The following is a 24,588-nucleotide window of genomic DNA, read 5'->3' as shown; positions in this document are numbered from 1 at the left end:
CATCTTCGATGGAGTGACATCACTCTTCACTATCTGGTAGTCTGATGGTTAGATCTGGGTTTGACGAATGTCAGGAGAACATTACCTGTTAGACTGCATTGTGCCAACTGTAACATTTTGTGGAGGGGGCATAATACTACAGGGATGTTTATCAGGGTTCAGTTAGAGGGAAAGGAAATTGTAATGCATCAGTACCAAGACATTTTGGATAATTATATGCCTCAAACTTTGTGGAAATAGTTTTAGGGAAGGCCCCTTTTCTGCACCTGCATGACTCTGCCCTGGTGCACAAAGCAAGGTCCATAAAGACATCGTTGGGTGAGTTTGGTGCGGGAGAACATGATTGACTGACTTATCCCTGACAACAACACCATCCAACATCTTTGGAATGAACTAGAATGGAGATTGTGAGCCAGACCCTCCTGTCCAACATCAGTGTCTGACCTAAGAAATGGTCTTCTGGATGAATAGGCAAAAATTACCACAGATGCTTGAAAAATTTTGTAGAAAGCCTTCCCAGAAGAATGGAAGCTCTGGTAGCTTAAAATTGGTAATCAACACCATATTAATGTATAAGGCTTTAAAATGGGATGCCATAAAAGCTTCTGTTGGTAGAATACTTTTGCCCTTATAGTGTACTAACCCATGATGAATCATGCCTAAACTTTACAGCGCAAAAAGTATGGTTTCCAAATTCTGGGAAGATGGAAACAGTCGTATGCAATTTGGAATAAGAGGATCTATAGTTTTCACTAGCCAGTCTGATAACAGCTGTGAGATGTTTGTCGAACTGGGATCTTCTAAATCAGTAATACCACGTCCTGATAGGCAGAAATACTCAGATCTGCCATAAATTCTCTACCACTTGTTGAGTTGCCCATCAAATTATGCCAGACTCAGTCAAATTCACCATTAATCACAGTTCGTTGCTACTGAAAGAGCATAAGGTAATTTCTTCACCAATGGTTTCTAGACATGAAACTTGACCATATTGCACTTTCATTTGTTTTAGTGTTTTATTTGTAATATACTGTATTATGAACCAAAGGACAACAGTAAGTGAAGCAACATGAGCCAAAGATTAATTCAGATATTTGTCAAATATTTTGATAGATAAGGTTATTACATTCAGCATGGGACTTACATAGGAACCACGTGAAGATAAGGTGCCTGGAAGCAGAATGCTTCATTGGAACTGTGGTATTGACCTTGAGAACATCTGATAACATTCATTCATATACTAAAGGTAATCATACAGATTAGATAAACAGCTGATATCTGCTGGACCTTCCAACCATCTAATGTATATTGGTCTGTCTAGACCAATGTTTCCCAAACTCCAGTCCTCATGGACCAGGTTTTTAGGTTTTCCTTAGTATTGCACAGTAGAGAGAACCTGTGGCAATTTTTGATGCCTTGATAATAATTGCATCATTTGTGCAATACTAAGGTAATCCTGAAATCATGATCTGTTGAGGGCCATGAGTACGGAGTTTGGGAAACACTGGTCTAGACTTTCCTCAGATAGTAGATATTTGGACAAAGAAGGATAGGACATGTTGGATTTCAACATGCCCAATCATTTGTTTCAGGTAGCAGTTTATTTTCCTGTGTATGAATGGAAGAACAGCTGAACAAGTGTTGGGGTGGGTGTTATCTAAGGTGTATGGCCACTGTAACTCAAATTAACAAGAAGAGGTATGGAATCAATGTGAAATCTCTCCACATGAATAGCCTGAAATTATACACACGAAACACATGAAAAATAAAACAAAAAATGCTTAAAACCCCATTCTGTTGTTACATGAATTTATGTTCTTTTGTAAAGTCATCTTTAGAAAGATCTCTGAATCTCTGATAACTATGACTTAATAGCCTGGCACTTTTAGGGTACTTGAGTCATGTTTTGTGCATGGACCCTCTACAGTGGTCCACAGTACAGACTTTGTGACTCCATATGGCACTATATTCTACCCTAGAGGCGATGCTGTATGGCGTCATATATTACGAGGAGCCATATTATGAATACATGCTATACAAATCTTAGCTCACTCTTCTGATGTACATATAGTTGAAAAGAAGAAACAATGCAATTATGTGTAACCTCAGCTAAAGGAGAAATGAAAATAAAAAAAGAATAAAGGTGGATGCAAGTTAGGATAAAAGATACAGATAAATTTACCTCTTGGGCCAAAGTATACAAATCACATCCAAACTAAGAGAGAATGAGTTACAACCAGGGACCTCTGTTATTGGCTGTGATTAGTCTTGAGCGAGTATGTTCTGTTAACCCTTTCGGCGAGCATGCTCTGGTGTTTTCCGAGTATCTTCCGCGTGCTCGGGTCTTATGTTTCAGTCACTCCGTTCACATGATTTGAGACTGTTTGACAGCTTTATTACATGTGAGGAATGCCTAAGAAACAAGCATTCCTCACATGTATTAAAGCTGTCAAACAGTCACAAATCATGAGCACTGAGTGACTAAAACATAACACCCGAGCATGCTTTTAAATCTCGAGTAACGAGCATGCTTGCTCATCACTAGCTGTGACGTTTGCATCATACATTGGGTTTAGTAAATGCATTTGATACCAAGGTCCCCAGGAAAAGCAAAACATTTTTTAGGTCACTTTCACTCATTAGAAATATCAAATCTTTGACATTTTTAATAATACCAGTCTGTTGAAAGATTTTCCCATGCATTTCTTCTACACACATTCCTTCATTCCAAGACTCCATTTATTTTTTCCCTTTAATGCTCAAGCAAGTTTCTCGAGCATAACCTCTGACCCCTAAAAGAAAAATCTAAATTCCATAGACAATATGCACTACCAATGCCTGGACTGTACATGTTGGACTGAAAACAGTGTAAAGGTTAAATAACCTGAAAGTAATTTCCATTTTCTATTGTCTGTTATGGAGGTCCTTCAAAGAAAATTCCACCAGGGATTGACTTTTGAGGGAGAAAATAATGTAAAATTGTTTGCTTTGGGCATCCAATATTTTGGGATATGCTGATTACTGGGTGTCCAACAGTAGTCACAAGTTATCTGTAGGGGAACCTGACAGCGTCACCACAGGACAAGATGAAGCATGACATGGTACTCACTGAAATAAACGGGCTAGTCGCACAATGCTTATGGTCTCCTAAAGATGCTCTTTGAGCTTGGTAGTTCTTAAGTGATGAAACTATATTAATTCAGAATTTTGGTGTTCCCTAAACTTGACGTTTAAAGTAAATGGCCAGTCATGTGGAAAAGCTGAAAGGAAATGAGGTGGCGAGATGCTATTACTAGCAATGGGCTAGGGTCACAGTTGTCAAATGTTGATGGCATTATATGTCACAAGTAGAGATGGTGCGAAAAGAACCGCAGGACCTGGGCCATCGGCTATGTCAGTAATTTGTGACCACTGAATGGAAGTCCTGAGAATCTCCTAATATCTGATGGCATCCCCGGCTCCTCCTTTAGCAACGTTGATTTGCAACGTCATCGTTGTGGCATGACGTACATATGACATCCCACCGGGTCGGCTAATGTAAAGAAGTGCTGAGGACATCATCAGCTAAGAAGTGATTATTAGGGCCTCCATCCAGCCATCACAGATTAGTGATGTGGCTGATGGACGGGTGCTGTGAATTGATTTGCACCACCTTTAGTCACAAGACAATATGTGACTATATGTATATATGCTTATAACGCATCTTCTAAAATATAGACAACCTTTCTCTACTGTCACCACAGTCATTTAGGTAATCCAAAAGATTCTAATTGACACAAAAGAAAAGTATATAATATATATACATATATATATATATATATGCAGCATACAAATAAACATCCACATGGTTCAAATAAGACATTCCTCTCCCGCCTTACCTGTTACTTCTCAGTCTTCTTCAGTAGGATGGGTGAATGCTAAGCTCCATAACTTCACAAGTAAAGTCCCTTATGAAGAGACAGCTCCGTATGTTACAGATGCGTACACCTATACGTGGTCGTATAGAATGAGCAGTGTCTCATAGATGTACAGAAAAGTGGATTATAACCGATGTACTCCATTTGCTGTAGTGCGATTATGTGCCATTTTAGGTGTATCTGCCTCTGCTCTGGGGTCTGATATCTGTGAACAGTTGCTGTCTATCTCTGCACCCGTCGGTGTGTGTGAGTCTTACCAATGTTTCCGTCAGTCAGTGTATTTTCTTGTGTGTCACCCTGACTCGAAGTCGTTCTGCTAGTTAGGCAGGTCAGACACTAATTCAGCCCACATTTAACTCTTTAAGAACAGGCAAGTTTGTACAGGTAGTTAGTTACCTGTGACTGTCTTATGTGAATATTAGTACAATTAGAAACTCAAGGACAATAGCCAAATGTGCAGATCAGATAAAATTTCTACACTATAAGAATGCCATTTATCCTCCAATGTCCTGTATACAGCTGCCCAAGTCTCCTATTAACCTGACAAAAAGCCATATTAAGACTTAAGTTTTATTAAAACTGATAGAAAGGGAAAGTAGAATAATTGTCCCTGCGTCCAATCAGGTTGCTTCATTCATTTTCAAAAAAGGTCCTCTGAAAATTAAGAACATCTAAATGTAGCCACTGGCCCAAATGTATCAATGGATTTGAGCAAATGTTTGTCGTAAATTACAGTATGTTACAAATTGTTATATTCATGTATGGAAAAATTCATTTTTTTTGCAAGAGTTGCAAAAAGATGAACAATAGACATGGTCTCCACAGGCCGGCTGATTCTACATGTAGTTGTCTATTCATAAAGTTTTATTAATCAATTGTATGGTGTTACTAAGTGACCCCCTTTATTAAGGAACTTAATGTGGTCGTATGCCTTAGAAAAACCTGTTTTCAAATATTAAATTTGGACATTCTGAGTTCATGAAGGAAGCTCTCTTGTTCTTGACCACAGTCAGCCAGAGTGGATAGCAGCTAGAAGCATCCCTCAATCTGGAGGACCATGCATGAAGACCATTCAATGAATACCATGTAATTCTTCTTTCCTCCTATGGAGGTGCTGCAGGAAAATGAAATAATCCTTCCTTCACAGATAACAGCTGAATACTGAATCCTTCTAATAAAATGGTCATTCAGCCAAAGAAAGTAAATAAGTGCACATTAGCTTTAGTGTAAATCAATATGCAAGACCTGGTCCGTCGGCCACGTCAGTAATCTGTAGTCACTGAATGGAAGCCCTGAGAACCACCACCTAGCTTCCTGCATCCTTAACTCTTCTTTTGATTAGACAGCCTGGCACGATGTCACATGTGCGTCAAGCTACAATGATGTCGCGCCAGGTCAGCTAATCAAAAGAACATCAACAGCTGCCATCAGGTAAAAGGTGGTTCTCATGGCTCTGATCCAGCAGCCACACATTACCGACGTGGCTGATGGACTGGGTCCTGCAAATCGATTGACACCAACACTATAGAATATGTTTTACGAAAAGAAAATGCCTGATTTTTTTCTGATAATTAATTCAGAAAGGGATTACTAATATTGAAATGTCATACCTTGTGTTTAGACCTTGTCAGACACTCCCATATTCAGGGCACCTGGGAAGGGCATCAAAGTGGCATTACAACTAGTTCCCTGTAGTTCTGGGCGGAAGGTTTCAGCACTATCCAGAACATTGATGGGTAGACAGGTCTGTCCTGTTCTTGCTTCCACATTTAGAGCATGTGTCACCAGATGAAATTCTTGTCATTTCACAACACTGATAGCAAATGAGACAGAAACGAAGAGCTTTTTATTCAGAAACATTTGATGAAGCCACAGTGAACGCACAGGTCAAGCCAATGTAGAGCATTTACAGGCCCAGACAAGTGTGAAGATACCGGCCTGAGGGTCTTTGTTGAAACTTTTCTTTGAATTGTTAACCTGTATTCCCTGGGATTTATGTGTTTACCTGACATTCTCTGAAATCCTCTAGTTCTAGCACCACCTGTATTAGAAATGTCCATGTTTCCCCAGAAATCTAAAATGGATTTTTTTTCTTTAATTACAGGTTAAAATCATGTTAGAGGAACAGAGTATTCCTCAGCACAATATTATGACAAATGTATAACAATGCATACTCCACCTTCAAGGCATGAGGAATGTGATTGCTTTCCCGATTTGGGCCTTCCTGAACATGCAACATGAAAATTACCAACTAACGTGAAATTATCAAAATGTTTAGAAAATTATGGGCTAATTACAAATATAAATGGTCCAATAAATGAACACAAAATATTAAATACATTATTAAATACTTAATAAAATTGAAATAATTATTTGATCCCTTGCTGTTTTTGTAAGTTTGCCCACTGACAAAGACATGAACAGTCTATAATTTTATGGGTAGGTTAATTTTAACATTGAGAGATAGAATATCCCCAAAAAAATCAAGAAAATCACATTGTATAAATTAGATACATTTATTTGCATTTTGCAGTGAGAAATAAGTATTTGATTCCCTACAAACTATTATGAGTTCTGGCTCCTACAGACCAGTTAGACACTCCTTATCAACTCGTTATCTGCATTAAAGACAGATGTCTTACATAGTCACCAGTATAAAAGACTCCTGTCCACAGACTCAATTAATCAGTCAGACTCTAACCTCTACAACATGGGCAAGACCAAAGAGCTTTCTAAGGATGTCAGGGACAAGATCATAGACCTGTACAAAGCTGGAATGGGCTACAAAACCATAAGTAAGACGCTGGGTGAGAAGGAGACAACGGTTGGTGCAATAGTAAGAAAATGGAAGAAATACAAAATGACAGTCAATCGACATCTGGGGCACCATGCAGAATCTCACCTCGTGGGGTATCCTTGATCATGAGTGTCAGGCAAAAGGTATTTTTCCCCGAATTTTTAAAAATGAGATATGTCTCAAAGAAAAAGGAAAAACCCCCACCCCCTATCCGTTTGTAAGAGAAGACATAGAACTCACTTTTGCTTTCCCCCAAACCAGGAATCTTTATGACCCGCCATAAAACCTCAGTCCAGAGCAAGCACTGGTACAAACCGGAAAGTCCCTCCAAAAAACCCCATTGTTTAATTGTACAAACGTTTAATGTCGATTTTAATAACGTACAGGTCCGACAGAAACATCGGGACCACTTTTTTGGAATGCTTAAATTTTTCCCATTACAATAGTATAACTTGCATAACTGAGGAATGACCGGGAACTGAGATAATGAATTCTGAGCTTCTGAGCGTCATAGCAATTTCATATTTGAACTCTATCTTCATGAATATTGGTGACGGTCAAGATGATGTCTCCCTCTTGGATGTGGGACCCCCCCCCACACCAAGATATGAAATCTGAAGGATTTTTTAGGTCTTCTGTAGCAGGGTGGGCTCGCAAAGCCGAGCCCCCGTGGGAGGTACATAATGGGTGTCTCCCAGAGTTTTGGCTGCTTGCTAAAAACCAGATCGGCCATTTTTCAAGCCATTCTTCTCAGGGACGTCGAACGCACGCACATCACGTGGCGTAAGAAGAATCACCTCTAATTTCTGGGGAGCCGCCCCCCCCCCACAGAATCTGAGACCATCACCTTGTGAAGCAGGTTTTGCTATTACTTATCCCTTTTATTTTAATAACTGTTTATGCATACATGTAAATTGTCTCCTTTATAATATCTTGTATATATTTTGTAAACACTGCCCACTTTTGGGAGTAAATCATTATTATTTACCAGCTTCGTTCTTCTTGTCCTATGTCGAGCAAACACGTTCCTCACCCGCTAATTCACGTTACCTACCAGGTACCCGATCCACCTGTTAAGCGATCGGTGGTGGCAGTATACCAGTATTTATGTGATATTGTGGTTTGAGGGTGGCTGGTCGGAGGTATATATACGTTCCTGGAAGGAACTGATGGTATATATACGTCCTGTCACATCACGTGCCGCAATAGTCGACATAAATTAGAGCAGCTGCACCCGTGCTTATCCTCGGTCAATACCATGTTTGACCAGTAGGATAAGGGGGCGCCAGAGAGCTGCAAGGTCTGACCCAAGTGGGTGTCGTTTTCCTGACAAATTGGTGGCAAGCGGTGGGATCATAGGACATTAGTGATCTGGTTTGAGCAATCATTCCTCTCACTAAAAGCTTGCACGGTTCTTACCTGGACCCTGCACAAAAGCTTTGAAGATTGAACTCAGTGTTTATTAGATCTGAGACAATACTGTATGTGTAGCAGTTACCCCTACCCTTCTTCGGTTTTTCTTTTTTATTCTTATTTTGGTGATCATGGTCGTAGTTGGGGAGCCCTGGTACCGCCAGCAGAAAAAGGACACTCTTATTGGAATATGTATAACCAGAGGCATTGACCACCGCGACAAAAACAGAGAACAAATGGCTGCTGCACTGGCGCAACTGGAGACCGAGCAAGCCCTTCTCCAGACCTCAGCAGGGCCAGAGGTCAGCCGAGATATGGACAGTACTGCTGCAGGGGTCCCACCTGTAGACGCACGTCGCATCAGCGACCAGGGCAGCGTGGACCCCTATCTGCAGATGGCTCTACAGCAACTTCCTGGAGAGGATCATGAAGGACGGCTGAGAGTAATTCAACAGCACCAGGAGGCCGAGAGAGCCCAGCGAGAGGCCGAGAGAGGCGAGCGGCGAGCGGAGGCCCAAGCTCAGAGGGCCCATGAACTGCAGATGGCCCAACTCGGGATCCCAGCATCCACCTCACGGAACGGTGAGACCAACAATGCGACCCTGTTTAAGCCCCGTCCAGAGCATTTTCCTGTGATGGAAAAGGACGGCGACCTCGACACCTTTCTGAGGGGTTTTGAAAAGACTTGCAGACAATACCAGCTGCCTGAGGAACAGTGGGCGTGATACTTAACTGCAGGGCTGCGAGGCAAAGCTCTGGATGTGTTTGTGGCTCTTCCTCTTAGCCTCAATGGGAACTATGATGCCATTAAGCAGGCCCTAATCCAGAGGTTCCAACTGACCCCTGAGGTGTACCGTAAAAAGTTCCAGAGCCTCCAGCGTGGACCGCATGACAGTTACAGCGATGTGGTGCATGGGCTCCGGACCAACTTTGAGCAGTGGATCCAAGGACTGTCAGCGACCACCTTTGAGCAGCTAAAGGATCTGATGGTGAAAGACCAGTTCCTGCATCTGTGTCCGACTGAGGTACGGCAGTTCGTGATGGATCGAGAGCCACCAGATGCCAATAAAGCAGCGCAGATCGCAGACACCTACGAGGCCAACCGGAGACCAGAGGTGCGGAAGCCGGTCGTCGCCAGCTGGAAAGGGGGTAAGCCATCAACCACCATTCCTACCCCTGCCAGCCGACCTTCCGGAGGCCTTTTTCCCGTTACCAATGCCCGGCCTTCATCTGATGCCCGCAGGTGTTATTTCTGCAACCAGACTGGTCATCTCAGCGCCACTTGCCCAGAGAAGCAGAGGAAGAACCCCCCATCCAAGGCCCCAGGGCCTAATGCTTCAGTTCTTTTGGTGGGTGGGCCGGTTGGGAGGGCCTGTGAAAACTTTCAGTCTGTCAGGGTGGGGGACACTCTCATTGTAGGCCTCAAGGACACTGGGGCCGAACGAACCCTCATCCGACCCGAACTGGTGTCCACTGAAGAGCTTATTCCGGGAAAGACCCTGACTGTCACCGGGATTGGGGGCGTCCGATGCCCCTTGCCCATGGCCCGGGTTTTTATTGATTGGGTGCGGGGAGTGGGGTGAAGGAAGTGGGAGTATCCAAAAACCTACCTGCAAATGTTTTGTTGGGAACTGATTTGGGGAGGATGCTTGCTTATTATGTCCCTAACACCCCTCCCAGATCTGATACGGTTGGTAAAGTTAATGCTGATACTGTGAATGTCAATGCTTTACCTGATGATGATGATGATGATGATGTTGTTGTATTGGAAGGTGCAGGAGAACTCAGCGTTGTCACTCTGCGGGGTGATGTTGTTGAGGATCCCCTAGCAGGAGCAAAGGTCAGTGCCAAGGGTAATGGGGAGAGGCACGAGGACCAAGAAGCAGGTGGTGCTGTGCCAGTGACCAGTGTCACAACAGAAGGTGACCTGGCTGATAGTCGCTGCCCCATACGTAGCACTGTGCCTGAGGTAATGGAGGATGATGGAGAAGTAGTTCTCATGGCCTCGCAGGCTAAATAGACGGTGTTGTTCCCCGGGGAGATGGCCTATATAGCCGCTGTTACCCGCAGTCAGAGTGCCCAGAACGCAAGTAACACCCTGACTTCTGGACCCTCCTCGGACAGAGGAATAACAGGATCAGGTATGGACCCAGAGCCGGTCCCAGAGGGTCCCAGTGAGGACGTGGCCTTAACCTCACTTCTGGCTTCCTCCAGCCAGGAGTTTCAGGCAGCTCTGCACTCAGATGCTAGCCTGGAGACGTTAAGGAGCCTCGCTGAGAAACCCACCTCCGAGTCGGATAAGGAGAGGGTATTCTGGGACAAAGGGAGGTTGTACCGGGAGACAGTTCCCTGTACACCCCAACAGGAGTGGCTGAGGGAAAGACAGCTGGTCGTCCCCTACCAATTCAGGGATGAGTTGTTGCGGATCGCCCATGAAATTCCACTCGCTGGACACTTGGGGGTCAGCAAAACCAAGGCCCGGCTGTCTCATCACTTTTATTGGCCCAAAATGAGGACAGATGTGGTGAACTACTGTCGCTCCTGTACCACGTGTCAAAGAGTGGGAAAGTCAGGGCCGGCCCCCAAAGCCCCCCTGATCTCTTTGCCAGTGATAGAGGAGCCTTTCCAGAGGATTGCTGTGGACATTGTGGGACCACTGGCCATGCCCAGCAGCTCTGGAAAACGTTTCATCCTTACCGTGGTAGACTATGCTACCCGGTATCCGGAGGCAGTAGCCCTGTCCTCAATTAGGGCGGATAAGGTGGCGGACGCCCTCTTGGCCATCTTTTCGCGAGTAGGATTTCCCAGGGAGATGCTTACCGACCAGGGGACCCAGTTCATGTCACGCTTAATGGAAGCCCTATGTAAGAAAATGCAGGTTCAGCATTTGGTATCGAGCGCGTATCACCCACAGACCAATGGTTTGTGTGAGCGATTCAACGGTACCCTCAAACAGATGTTAAAAATGCTGGTTGAGACCCAGGGTCGCGACTGGGAGCGTTACCTCCCACACCTGCTATTTGCTTACAGAGAGGTTCCACAGGCCTCAACGGGGTTCTCCCCCTTTGAGCTCCAGTATGGCAGGCATGTCCGAGGACCCATTGGTTTGATAAGGGAATTCTGGGAAGAAGAGCCGAGCTCCCCAGGAGTGTCCATCGTGGAGTATGTCATGCGCTTCCGTGACAAGATGCAGACCTTGACGCAGTTGGTGCATGACAACATGGCGCAAGCCCAGGCTGACCAGAAGCATTGGTACGACCAGAACGCCCGAGAACGGACCTACCAGGTGGGTCAGAAGGTGTGGGTGCTGGTCCCCGTACCAAAGGACAAGCTTCAGGCGGCCTGGGAAGGCCCGTACGTCATTCACCAACAGCTCAACCCGGTCACCTACGTGATCACACTTGACCACGAGCGGGGTAGGCGGAAGGCGTTTCACGTTAATATGATGAAGGCTCATCAAGAACGTGAAACGTCCTACCGGTCTGCAACCTGCCCGAGGATGGGGAGGATGACCCCCTCTTGGACATGCTCGCCCAAGCGAAGGCCAGCGGGTCCCTAGAGGATGTAGAGCTAAGCGACTTGCTATCCGCAGACCAGAGGTCTCAGATGCAAGCAGTGCTGAAACCCTTCCAAGCAGTGTTCACCAACCTGCCTGGCAGGACTGAAGTGGCGGTCCATGAAGTGGACACCGGGAATCATGCCCCACTCCGGCGGACAGCCTATCGAATCTCCGACGAGGTGCAGCATGTCATGCGCCAGGAGGTCGAGGAGATGCTGCAGTTGGGGGTGATTAAGCGGTCCAAGAGCGCGTGGGCCTCACCTGTGGTCCTGGTGCCTAAGAAGGACCGGACCACCCGGTTCTGTGTGGACTACAGGGGGCTCAACGCTATCACCGCCTCTGACGCACAACCAATGCCACGCATTGAGGAGCTGCTGGAGCGGTTAGCCAGCGCGAGCTATCTCTCCATTATGGATTTGAGTCGGGGATATTGGCAGATTCCCTTGAGCCCCGGGGCCCAGGAGAAGTCCGCCTTTATCACCCCCTTCGGATTGTATGAATCCACGGTCATGCCTTTCGGCATGAAAAATGCCCCTGCCACGTTCCAGCGAATGGTCAACCACCTGCTCCAGGGACTGGAGAGGTACGCAGTGGCGTACCTGGATGACATTGCCATCTTCAGTCCCACCTGGGAGGATCACCTCGAGCATCTGCAGCAGGTGCTTGGGCGCATTCACCAGGCGGGCTTGACCATCAAGCCGGGAAAGTGCCAGATGGGCATGAACGAGGTCCACTACATGGGGCACCGGGTAGGTGGGGGTACTCTGAAACCAGAGCCTGGGAAGGTGGACGCTATCGTGTCCTGGCCCACCCCCAGGACCAAGAAGCAGGTGCAGTCCTTCTTGGGCACCGCAGGGTACTATAGACGCTTTGTACAGGACTATAGTAGCCTTGCGAAGCCCTTGACAGACCTCACCAGGAAGAGCCTACCCCATTCCGTCAAATGGACGGATGAATGCGAGGTGGCCTTTAGGGCTTTGAAGACTGCCCTGAGCAGCTCTCCTGTACTAAAGGCGGTCGACGGCACACGGCCACTCTTGGTACAGACCGACGCCAGTGAGTTTGGCCTCGGTGCTGTACTCAGCCAGGTCGACTCGGGGAACCAAGAACACCCCGTGTTGTACCTAAGCCGGAAACTGCTGCCGCGGGAAGTGGCCTATTCCACCATAGAGAAGGAGTGCCTGGCCATTGTATGGGCCCTCAACCGCTTACAGCCTTACTTGTACGGGCGCCCCTTCACTGTCGTGACTGACCACAACCCCCTGAGTTGGCTGCACACCATGTCAGGTGCCAACGGAAGGTTGTTACGCTGGAGCCTCACCCTCCAGCAGTACGACTTTACCGTTCAACACCGCAAGGGCAGCGAGCATGGCAATGCCGATGGGTTGTCCCGGCGAGGGGAGCCTCCAGACATACGCTTGTAGGAGTACCAGAAGGTCCTACCTCCATAGCGCAGTCTAAAAGGGGGAGGTGTCAGGCAAAAGGTATTTTTCCCCGAATTTTTAAAAATGAGATATGTCTCAAAGAAAAAGGAAAAAACCCCACCCCCTATCCGTTTGTAAGAGAAGACACAGAACTCACTTTTGCTTTCCCCCAAACCAGGAATCTTTATGACCCGCCATAAAACCTCAGTCCAGATCAAGCACTGGTACAAACCGGAAAGTCCCTCCAAAAAACCCCATTGTTTAATTGTACAAACGTTTAATGTCGATTTTAATAACGTACAGGTCTGACAGAAACATCGGGACCACTTTTTTGGAATGCTTAAATTTTTCCCATTACAATAGTATAACTTGCATAACTGAGGAATGACCGGGAACTGAGATAATGAATTCTGAGCTTCTGAGCGTCATAGCAATTTCATATTTGAACTCTATCTTCATGAATATTGGTGACGGTCAAGATGATGTCTCCCTCTTGGATGTGGGACCCCCCCCCCACACCAAGATATGAAATCTGAAGGATTTTTTAGGTCTTCTGTAGCAGGGTGGGCTCGCAAAGCCGAGCCCCCGTGGGAGGTACATAATGGGTGTCTCCCAGAGTTTTGGCTGCTTGCTAAAAACCAGATCGGCCATTTTTCAAGCCATTCTTCTCAGGGACGTCGAACGCACACACATAACGCGGCGTAAGAAGAATCACCTCTAATTTCCAGGGAGCCGTCCCCCCCCACAGAATCTGAGACCATCACCTTATGAAGCAGGTTTTGCTATTACTTATCCCTTTTATTTTAATAACTGTTTATGCATACATGTAAATTGTCTCCTTTATAATATCTTGTATATATTTTGTAAACACTGCCCACTTTTGGGAGTAAATCATTATTATTTACCAGCTTCGTTCTTCTTGTCCTATGTCGAGCAAACACGTTCCTCACCCGCTAATTCACGTTACCTACCAGGTACCCGATCCACCTGTTAAGCGATCGGTGGTGGCAGTATACCAGTATTTATGTGATATTGTGGTTTGAGGGTGGCTGGTCGGAGGTATATATACGTTCCTGGAAGGAACTGGTGGTATATATACGTCCTGTCACATCACGTGCCGCAATAGTCTACATAAATTAGAGCAGCTGCACCCGAGCTTATCCTCGGTCAATACCGTGTTTGACCAGCAGGATAAGGGGGCGCCAGAGAGCTGCAAGGTCTGACCCAAGTGGGTGTCGTTTTCCTGACAATGAGGAAGGTGAGAGATCAGCCTAAAACTACACGGAGGGAACTTGTTAATGATCTCAAGGCAGCTGGGACCACAGTCTCCAAGAAAACCATTGGTAACACATTACGCCTTAAAGGTTTAAATCCTGCAGTGCCCACAAGGTCCCCCTGCTCAAGAAGGCATCTGCGCAGGAGTTTGCCAATGAACACCTGGATGATTCTGTGAGTTATTGTGAGAAGGTGCTGTGGTCAGATGAGACAAAAATTGGGCTCTTTGGCATTAACTCAACTCGCTGTGTTTGGAGGAAGAGAAATGCTGTCTATGACCCAAAGAACTCCATCCACACTGTCATGCATGGAGGTGGAAACATTATGTTTTGGGGGTGTTTCACTGCTAAGGGCACAGGACTACTTCACCGTCTCAATGGGAGAATGGATGGAGCCATGTACCGAAAAATCCTGAGTAACAACCTCCTTCCCTCTGCCAGGACATTAAAAATGGGTCGTGACTGGGTCTTCCAGCAAGACAATGACCCAAAACATACAGCCAAGGCAACAAAGGAGTGGCTCAAAACGAAGCACATTAAGGTCATGGAGTGGCCTAGCCAGTCTCCAGACCTTAATCCCATAGAAAACTTATGGAGGGAGTTGAAGCTCCGAGTTGCCAAGCGACAGCTTCAAAATCTTAATGATTTAGAGATGATCTGTAAAGAGGAGTGGACCAAAATTCCTCCTGACATGTGCGCAACCCTCATCATCAACTACAAAAAACGTCTGACTGCTGTGTTTGCCAACAAGGGTTTTGCCACAAAGTATTAAGTGTTGTTTGCCAGAAGAATCAAATACTTATTTCTCACTGCAAAATGCAAACAAAATTTATCTAATATATACAATGTGATTTTTTTTTTTTTTTTTTGGATATTCTATCTCTCAATGTTAAAATTAACCTACCCTTAAAATTATAGCCTGTTCAAGCAAGGGATCAAATAATTATTTCCTTCACTGTATATAAAATCTTAATTATCGTTTGTGAACTTGTTAAATAGGACAACAACCTAGTATCTACGGCAGTGGTGACCTTTTCTCCGGCCCCCGGGCAGATTCCTGGGGACCACAGTGCTCAGGTTTGCAGATGTGTTTTGCCAGCTACTCGCTCTTTGAATTCTTCTTACACTGTGAACATGTGCACGCAGCATTCACTACTGAATGCTGAGGTGCATGCAATGAAATATTACGTCCTCATGCTGGCCAGTGCCAGCGTCAGGATGTACTTAGTAAAGTTAGCTAGTGATGCGCTCCCGTCCTACAGTAGAAGACAGTAGTGACTCCTATGATGTCTAAACCACAGCCCCATGTCTCCTTTGATGTACAGTACAGACCAAAAGTTTGGACACATCTTCTCATTTAAAGATTTTTCTGTATTTTCATGACTATGAAAATTGTACATTCACACTGAAGGCATCAAAACTATGAATTAACACATGTGGAATTATATACTTAACAAAAAAGTGTGAAACAACTGAAAATATGTCTTATATTCTAGGTTCTTAAAAGTAGCCACCTTTTGCTTTGATGACTGCTTTGCACACTCTTTGCATTCTCTTGATGAGCTTCAAGAGGTAGTCACCGGAAATGGTTTTCACTTCACAGGTGTGCCCTGTCAGGTTTAGTAAGTGGGATTTCTTGCCTTAGAAATGGGGTTGGGACCATCAGTTGTGTTGTGCAGAAGTCTGGTGGATACACAGCTGATAGTCCTACTGAATAGACTGTTAGAATTTATATTATGGCAATAAAAAAGCAGCTAAGTAAAGAAAAACGAGTGGCCATCATTACTTTAAGAAATGAAGGTCAGTCAGTCCGAAAAATTGGGAAAACTTTGAAAGTGTCCCCAAGAGCAGTTGCAAAAACCATCAAGCGCTACAGAGAAACTGGCTCACATGAGGACTGCCCCAGGAAAGGAAGACCAAGAGTCACCTCTGCTTCTGAGGATAAGCTTATCCAAGTCACCAGCCTCAGAAATCGCAGGTTAACAGCATATTTTATATGTATATGAATACATGGAGGAATTGCTCTTCTCCAATACCATTGCTCTACACCAGGGATGTCAAACTGAAATACACAAAGGGCCAAAATTAAAAACGTGAACAAAGTCGTGGGCCAACCAGTATACAGTATAATGGGCCCCACATAGTCCTCCATACAGAATAATCGGCCCCACTTAGTCCTCCATACAGAAAAATGAGCCCCACATAGTCCTTAATACAGAATTATGACCCCACATAGGGGTGGTGGTTTCAGTGTCGCAGGCCAAACAAAACCACCCAGGGGGCCAGGTTTGGCCTACAGGCCAGAGTTTGACATGTATGCTCTACAGTCATATTACTTTCCATTCTTGATCACTGGGAATGGCGACTGTACTCACTTTACATTTAATATGCCACTTCACACAATGACGTCAGTAAAAATGTTTGACTTGAATGAAAAGATTAGCAGCAATGATTTTCTTAGTCCTCAGCACTACATGTTTTACAAGAAGTCATCACAGGTAATGGAAGATCTTTGTAGTTCTCTCAGAAAAATGATAAGCAATGTAAAATAATTCTTTCACTAGTTTTATTAGTGAAAAGGAAACATGGGTGATTTTTCAGTAGTATTTTTATAGCAGCAAGTAAAAGGTTAAAAGCATTAAAATTCAGAGCATACTTTCTTCTGTCTCTTTTAACCGTGCTCTCTGGAACTCACTATCAGTGTGCAACAAACTCCCCTATATTCAACACTTCATCCTTTCTAATTCCTTTAATCTTCTGGCTCTCAATGAAACCTGGATCCAGAAGTCGGAAATCACCAATGCTGCTGCTCTCTCATATGGAGGGATACAATTTTCACATACCACCAGACCTGAGAGCAGACAAGGTGGAGATGTTGGTCTGCTCCTTTCATCACAATGTGCTTTCCAAGTTATCGCCCCCCCCCCCCCCCCCGGTACCCTCACTTATGTATCAACCCTTTGAAGTCCATACCATTAAATTCTTCAAACCCTTCTCCCTGCAAGTGGCAGTTGTGTATCGCCCACCAGGCAAAACCTACCAGTTCAAGGGTCACTTTGCCAACTGGCTTTCAAACTTTTTATCCTGTGACATTCCCACTCTAATCATGGGGGACTTTAACATCCACATTAATAATCCGCTCTCCCCATCTGCCACTCATCTTCTTTCTCCAACCTCCTCTTTAGGCCTTTCACAGCTTAATAACTCTCCTACACATGAGGACAGGGATACTCCGGACCTGGACTTCTCCTGGCTCTGCTCAGTGTATGACTTTACTAATTCCCCTTTCCTGATCTCTGACCACAATCTTCTTTTATTCTCTGTCAAGAACTGTCTATCCGCTCAGGACATCCCCACTTACCACACATACAAAAATCTACATGCCTTCAATACTCAGCAACTTATGAACAATCTACAGTCATGTTTAGCTCTGATCCCCTCCCTCTCCTGTCCAGATTTAGCATTGACACATTAAAATAAGACATTGGAAAGTGCCTTAGATGAAGCAGCACCTGCTACACACTGCAACCCTGGCACACGCTGCAAATACGTTTTCTCCAGCGCTTCTCAAGGTGCGCTGAGTGCCAGTGGAGAAAATCACTTTGGGCAGAAGACTTCGTCCACTATCAGTTCATGCTCAAAAACTTATAACTCTGCTCTCCATCTGGCCAAACAAGTCTACTTGACCATTCTTATCACGTCACCAGCCGACAATCCAAAACGACTCTTCGAAAATTTCCACTCCCTCCTGAGGCCTAAAGTACAGACCCTCATCACGAACCTCAGCGCTGACAATCTGGCCACTTATTTTCTTGAAAAAATCAACCATATCAGTCAGGACATTTTCGCACAATCCTCTCAGAGCTTAGATCCCCTTCCCTCCCACACCTCAAGCTCACTTTCCGCCTTTGACCCAGTTAGATAAGACGCTACCATGCTCCTTGCTTCTTCTCATCCTATAGCCTGCAACAATGAGCCTATTCCCTCTCCCTGACTGTCACTGACCACCTAACTAAAATTTTTAACCTCTCTCTTTCTTCCTGTATCTTTACTTCTTCAATCAAACATTCCATCATATCCCCTTCACTAAAAAAAAAATCCCTCTACCAGAACTGGGCTGCTAACTACAGACCTGTCTCTAATCTCCCCTTCATCTCTTAACTCCTGTAACGCTTAGCCCACTCTCGTCTAATCCGCTATTTCTTAGATAACTCTCTTCTTGACGATTTACAATCCGGTTTCTGCTCTTTCCATTCTACTGAAACTGCCCTCCTTAAAGTCGCTAATGATCTACTAATAGTTAAATCTAATGGCTACTACTCTTTGCTGATTCTCCAGGATCTCTCTGCAGAATTTAACACTGTGGATCACCAGCTCCTTCTCACTATGCTCCGCTCTGTCGGCCTCAAGGACACTGTTCTCTCCTGGTTCTCCTCCTACCTCTCTGACCGCTCCTTCACTGTATCTTTTGTCGACTCTTCCTCTAATCTTCCCCTTACTATTGAGGTTCGTCAAGGCTCAGTCCTTGACCCCTCCTATTTTATCTGTGTACTGCCCTTATTGGACAAACCATCAGCAGATTTGTTTTCCAGTATCATCTCTATGCTAATGACACCCAATTATACGCCTCTTCTCCTGACATTACCCAAACCTTAATACAAAATACCAGGAATTGTCTGTCTGCTGTCTCTAACATAATGTCCTGCTTCTATCTGAAACTGAATCTCTCCAAAACTGAACTTGTGTTTCCTCCCTCCAGTAACCTAGCTTTACCTGATATTGCAATTGTCTTGGGTGGTTCAACCATAAATCCCAAGCAGCATGCTCGCGGTCTTGGGGTCAAACTTGACACAGAACTTTCCTTTATTCCCTATATCCAATCACTCATGTTACCTGCTTCTTAAAACCATCTCCAGAATGCGACCTTTTCTCACCTTTGAAACTGCAAAAACTCCTAATATCACTCTTATTCATTCTCATCTGGACTACTGCAACTCTCTACTGATTAGACTCCCTCGGACCAAATGTTCTCCTCTGCAATCTGCCTGAATGCGGCAGCCAGGGTCAAATTTCTATCCAGCCACTTCATCGATGCCTCTATCTTATGCCTGTCATTACACTGGTTACATATTCGCTACAGAATACAATAGAAATGTATCTCTCTCACCTGCAAAGTTCTTCAAAGTTCTGCACCATCGTTCATCTCCTCCCTCATCTCTGTCTATCACCCTACCCATGCTCTCAGTTCAGCAACTGATCTAAGACTATGATCCTCCATAATCCGAACCTCCCACCTCCGTCTCCAAGATTTCTCTTGTGCTGTGCCAGTTTTCTGGAATGTGCTACCCCAGACGATCTGACTAATACCTAGCCCCAACATTTTTAAGTGTACTCTAAAAACACATCTGTTTAGACAAGCCTATCACCTGACTTCACTAAGCTAACACTTCACTGTTCCCTCTTTCTAAATTTTACTCAGAATCTGATACCTCCTATTCATCTGTCTCCACATCCTCTATGCACCCAATAGTACTTGGTAACTGTACTTAGACATATACTGGCTGATGACCGGATCATGCAGCTTATTTGAAATGCACTATTTATTATAATAATGGATGGACCATACATGACAAGCACTTTTTACCTATTGTGTCCCCCCCTATTTCCTTATAGATTGTAAGCTTTCGAGCAGGATCCTCACTCCTGTAACTGTTGAACTGTGTGTTACTTTGTATTGTCTTTATTGTCTGTACATGTCCCCACTTAATTGTAAAGTGCACTAGAATATGTTGGCAATATATAAATAAAATGATTATTATATTATTATTATTATACCCTAATACAAAAGAATTTTCAAAATGTAATTGGTATCACCTCACCCATAAGGACCCAAACTATTAAATCACATACACAAATGCGGTATAGTTATAATTGTACTTACCAGCAGAGTAACGTTAGCATATAATTTAATTTTGCTTTTTTAATTTATTTTATCCACTTATATAGCACCATTATATTCCACATTGCTTTACAGACATTATCATCACTGTCTCCATTGCAGGTCACAATCTATGATATATGCACCAGCCCCAATGTCTCCTGTGAAGCGCGCACCAGCCCCAAGGTGTTTATTATTTCCTAATTTCCTTAAATTGCCTATATAGTTTTAGAAATCTCTGTGTTTCCCAAAAGATCAGCCATGTCCCACCCTCCTTCTCACTTTCCTGTGTCTGACTGTAAGGCCACGGCCCCACTATCAGTATTTAGTCCTGTCCATTGTGGAAGCCTGTTCCTAGCCATTCCCAACCATAATTAGAACCGAGCTGCAGATTTATTTTGTTTTTGGAAGGCAGTGTGAATGAAACACAGCAATTTTTAGTTTTTCTTTTTTAGTTTTGTTTTTTTACAGTGTTCATTGTGATGGCTCAGTGGTTAGTACTGTAGCCTTGTAGCGTTAGGATCCTGGGTTCAAATCCCACCAAAGCACCAGGGACAACATCTAAAGGCGTTTATATATTCTCCCCATGTTTGTTGGCTTACTTCAGGATAAAGATAGGATATTTAGATTGTGAGCCCCAATGGCCACAGTGATGATAATGTCTGTAAAGTGCTGTGGAATTATGTATATATATTATACATATATATACACACGTGTATACTTTATATAATTTAATTACTTTTTTTTCTATTGCAATATGAGCCAAAACAGGATCAAAGAAGAGAGGGAAACATAAAAATGACATTACAAGCAACCAATAATTAAATTGCATTCCTTTATTAACAAGTACAAAGTTAATTAAACAAAATTTCTGCTGCAGAACCTAAACCCTACTGACTACAAATAAACTCAAAGCCCTCTGATGTGTCTTGGTTGACTGTTTTAGACAATGAATTTCCTAACTTCAAATCTTCTGCAAAAACAACCAGATTTTCTGCCACGGTTTCCAGGATCCCATACATCTAAAATACAGAAGATAAAATTTAATGAGGGGTAACATAAAAACGTTATTAAAACATGACGGTTTGGTGTATGCAATGTGTTGCTTTTGCTCCAGGCTGCACAGGAGAGATACCTTTTAAGGCAGGGGTGCACAACATTTGTTGACACAATGGGCCTGATTCATCAAGAACAGAGTCCTGATGAGGGGGCGAGATGGAGTCAGACGCTTTGACTCTGTGGGCGGAGCTAGTGCACGATGTGCTCCCATCCCATAGATGAAGACCGCAGCGGCAGCCCCCATATCACCTGTGATATGTGCACCAGCCCCAATGTCTCCTGTGATATATGCACCAGCCCCAATGTCTCCTGTGATACGTGTACCAGCCCCAATGTCTTCTGTGCTATGTGCACCAGCCCCAATGTCTCCTGTGATATGTGCACCAGCCCCAATGTCTCCTGTGATATGTGCACCAGCCCCAATGTCTCCTGTGATATATGCACCAGCCCCAATGTCTCCTGTGATATATGCACCAGCCCCAATGTCTCCTGTGATACGTGTACCAGCCCCAATGTCTCCTGTGATATGTGCACCAGCCCCAATGTCTCCTGTGATACGTGCACCAGCCCCAATGTCTCCTGTGATATGTGCACCAGCCCCAATGTCTCCTGTGATATGTGCACCAGCCCCAATGTCTCCTGTGATATATGCACCAGCCCCAATGTCTCCTGTGATACGTGTACCAGCCCCAATGTCTCCTGTGATACGTGCACCAGCCCCAATGTCTCCTGTGATACGTGCACCAGCCCCAATGTCTCCTGTGATATGTGCACCAGCCCCAATGTCTCCTGTGATATATGCACCAGCCCCAATGTCTCCTGTGATACGTGTACCAGCCCCAATGTCTCCTGTGATATGTGCACCAGCCCCAATGTCTCCTGTGATACGTGCACCAGCCCCAATGTGTCCTGTGATACGTGTACCAGCCCCAATGTCTCCTGTGATACGTGCACCAGCCCCAGTGTCTCCTGTGATACGTGCACCAGCCCCAATGTCTCCTGTGATACGCGTACCAGCCCCAATGTCTTCTGTGATACGTGCACCAGCCCCAATGTCTCCTGTGATACGTGTACCAGCCCCAATGTCTCCAGTGATACGTGCACCAGCCCCAATGTGTCCTGTGATACGTGCACCAGCCCCAATGTCTCCTGTGATATGTGCACCAGCCCCAATGTCTTCTGTGATACGTGCACCAGCCCCAATGTCTCCTGTGATACGTGCACCAGACCCAATGTCTTCTGTGATATATGCACCAGCCCCAATGTCTCCTGTGATATATGCACCAGCCCCAATGTCTTCTGTGATACGTGTACCAGCCCCAATGTCTCCTGTGATACGTGCACCAGCCCCAATGTCTCCTGTGATACGTGTACCAGCCCCAATGTCTCCTGTGATATATGCACCAGCTCCAATGTCTCCTGTGATATATGCACCAGCCCCAATGTCTTCTGGGATATATGCACCAGCCCCAATGTCTTCTGTGATATGTGTACCAGCCCCAATGTCTTCTGTGATATGTGCACCAGCCCCAATGTCTCCTGTGATACGTGCACCAGCCCCAATGTCTCCAGTGATATGTGCACCAGCCCCAATGTCTCCTGTGATACGTGCAGCAGCCCCAATGTCTCCTGTGATACGTGCACCAGCCCCAATGTCTCCTTTTAAAATGTGCACCTGTGGCGCCCCTGAGGGTTCGGTCGCCACAGGGTACTGCATCTCTTTAATGAGGTGTGGTATCTCTCCTTCGAGGTAAGGATGGTGCAGCTGTCAGGACCCCACCTCTGCATTCAACACTACATCTCTCCCACTTTAGGGGGGCTAATATGCGCCAGGGTGCTGCCCCAGCCGGGATAAGAGGAGTTGGGGGAACCAAAGTTAGGGGGAACCTAGTAGTGGGTGAGGGTGGAGGACGCACATTTAGGTTACACTTAAGAATTCATATTTAATAAACAGCCATTTTGGGCTTATGGTCTTTGATTGTGATCTTCATCACTGAACGTGGCTTTCTGTGTGAACCTGCAGTTGATGGGGACACGGTCCTCGTGCTCTGGCCTTGAGGCGAGGAGCGGGCAAGAGTTAACGGTTGTCTCTACCCGGTCAAGGTCCCTAACCAAGAAGGCCTGGAGGGGAGTAGAGGAGACAAGCTCCACAAGCAAAAGGATCCCAGGGGGATGCAGACGGAGCGGTATACGCCACCTGTCCTCACTATTCTGGCCTAGTCAAAGGGAGTCCTGCTGCAAAAGGGGTACCGGCCCCCGATATCTGACTCTGTCACTTCAAGTCTTAGTCAGAGAAGCCTGGAGGTCGGCCCAAGTCCTACTACCGGCGGAGACGAAGGAGGCATGTTCCTGACTCCGGGGGAAGCTGAGTTCCTTCGTAAGGAAACCCCGGACCTTGCCCGAAGGGTTGCTGAGGCCCAGCATGTGGAGTCCGCCGCGTGGCGGAAAGAGATGCTGCAGAGGATCCGGGCCCGCCGCCAAGGAGCAGCAACCCAGGAGGAAGAAGCAACGGAGGTCGCGTGCAGCCCAGGATCGGGTAAGAGTGATACCCCCGTCCCGGCTGCTGAGCCCGCTGTGCCCCTCCTGGATCTGATGACAGAGTACCTGCTACCCGGTGCGGTAACTTGGCAGCAAGTCTTGGCCCCGGAGCTGGGAGCCTCCGCTATCACAGGAGGCCTACATTGCCTCCCGCCTCCCGTCTCGGAGGAACCTGTGGCTGCTGGGGAATCCACCAACCCCAACCCGGACTGGTCCGCACTCACCGAGGACCTGCAGCAACCCCTGCTGTCACCGCAGCCTGCACCTCCAGTTACCTGGCCGGAGGTGGAGGAGATAGCCTGGGACAACCAGGGGGGGGACCTGATGGGCTTCCCCCAGGAGACCCAGGCTGAAGCGCGGAGGAGGAGAGAACTGTGTAGGCCGCAAATCCTCCAGCTTGACAGGGAGCGATGGCAGAGGGAGGTTCGCTGCGAGCGTCTGGAGGTGCGCGCCAAGGCCGCAAAATCTAAAGCCCGCCAGGAGGAGGCAGCCCGTCCAAGCCCCCGGGAGGAAGGGCAGGTTGTCCGCTTCCACCAGGAGGCGGGATGGGGCTTCATTAGGAGTCCCCAGTTCGAGCACGACGTCTTGGTCAGCCGGCGGGACATCGAGCCGAGACTAAAGAAGGGACACCCTGGAAGGAACCTCTTCCAGGGTGACCTGGTCTCGTTC

The 24,588-nt window shown here is 45.8% G+C and overlaps 2 protein-coding genes across 3 annotated transcripts in view; both read right to left on the bottom strand.

Annotated features, from left to right (window-relative positions):
* EPN3 (epsin 3) overlaps positions 1 to 4,243 on the bottom strand; it is a 131,972-nt gene extending 127,729 nt beyond the window's left edge. The window contains exon 1 of one of the 2 annotated variants that reach the window (XM_073684086.1): positions 4,175 to 4,243. The gene's annotated coding sequence lies outside the window, so the exon portion shown is untranslated. Of the gene's footprint in view, positions 1 to 3,878 lie in introns of both variants that reach the window. The other variant, XM_073684085.1, reaches the window with a different exon arrangement.
* Positions 4,244 to 21,175: 16,932 nt separating this feature from the next.
* MYCBPAP (MYCBP associated protein) overlaps positions 21,176 to 24,588 on the bottom strand; it is a 103,781-nt gene continuing 100,368 nt past the window's right edge. The window contains exon 19 of the mRNA XM_073681212.1: positions 21,176 to 21,344. Coding sequence (XP_073537313.1) covers positions 21,213 to 21,344 — 132 coding nt within the window. The 3' untranslated portion in view covers positions 21,176 to 21,212. The remainder of the gene's footprint in view (positions 21,345 to 24,588) is intronic.

The sequence above is a fragment of the Phyllobates terribilis genome, unplaced genomic scaffold (genome assembly GCF_046119375.1).
Source record: "Phyllobates terribilis strain yellow unplaced genomic scaffold, ASM4611937v1 Scaffold_5__5_contigs__length_657084704, whole genome shotgun sequence".
In the NCBI taxonomy this organism is placed as follows: Eukaryota; Metazoa; Chordata; class Amphibia; order Anura; family Dendrobatidae; genus Phyllobates; species Phyllobates terribilis.
This window is presented reverse-complemented; position numbering and strand designations above follow the sequence as displayed.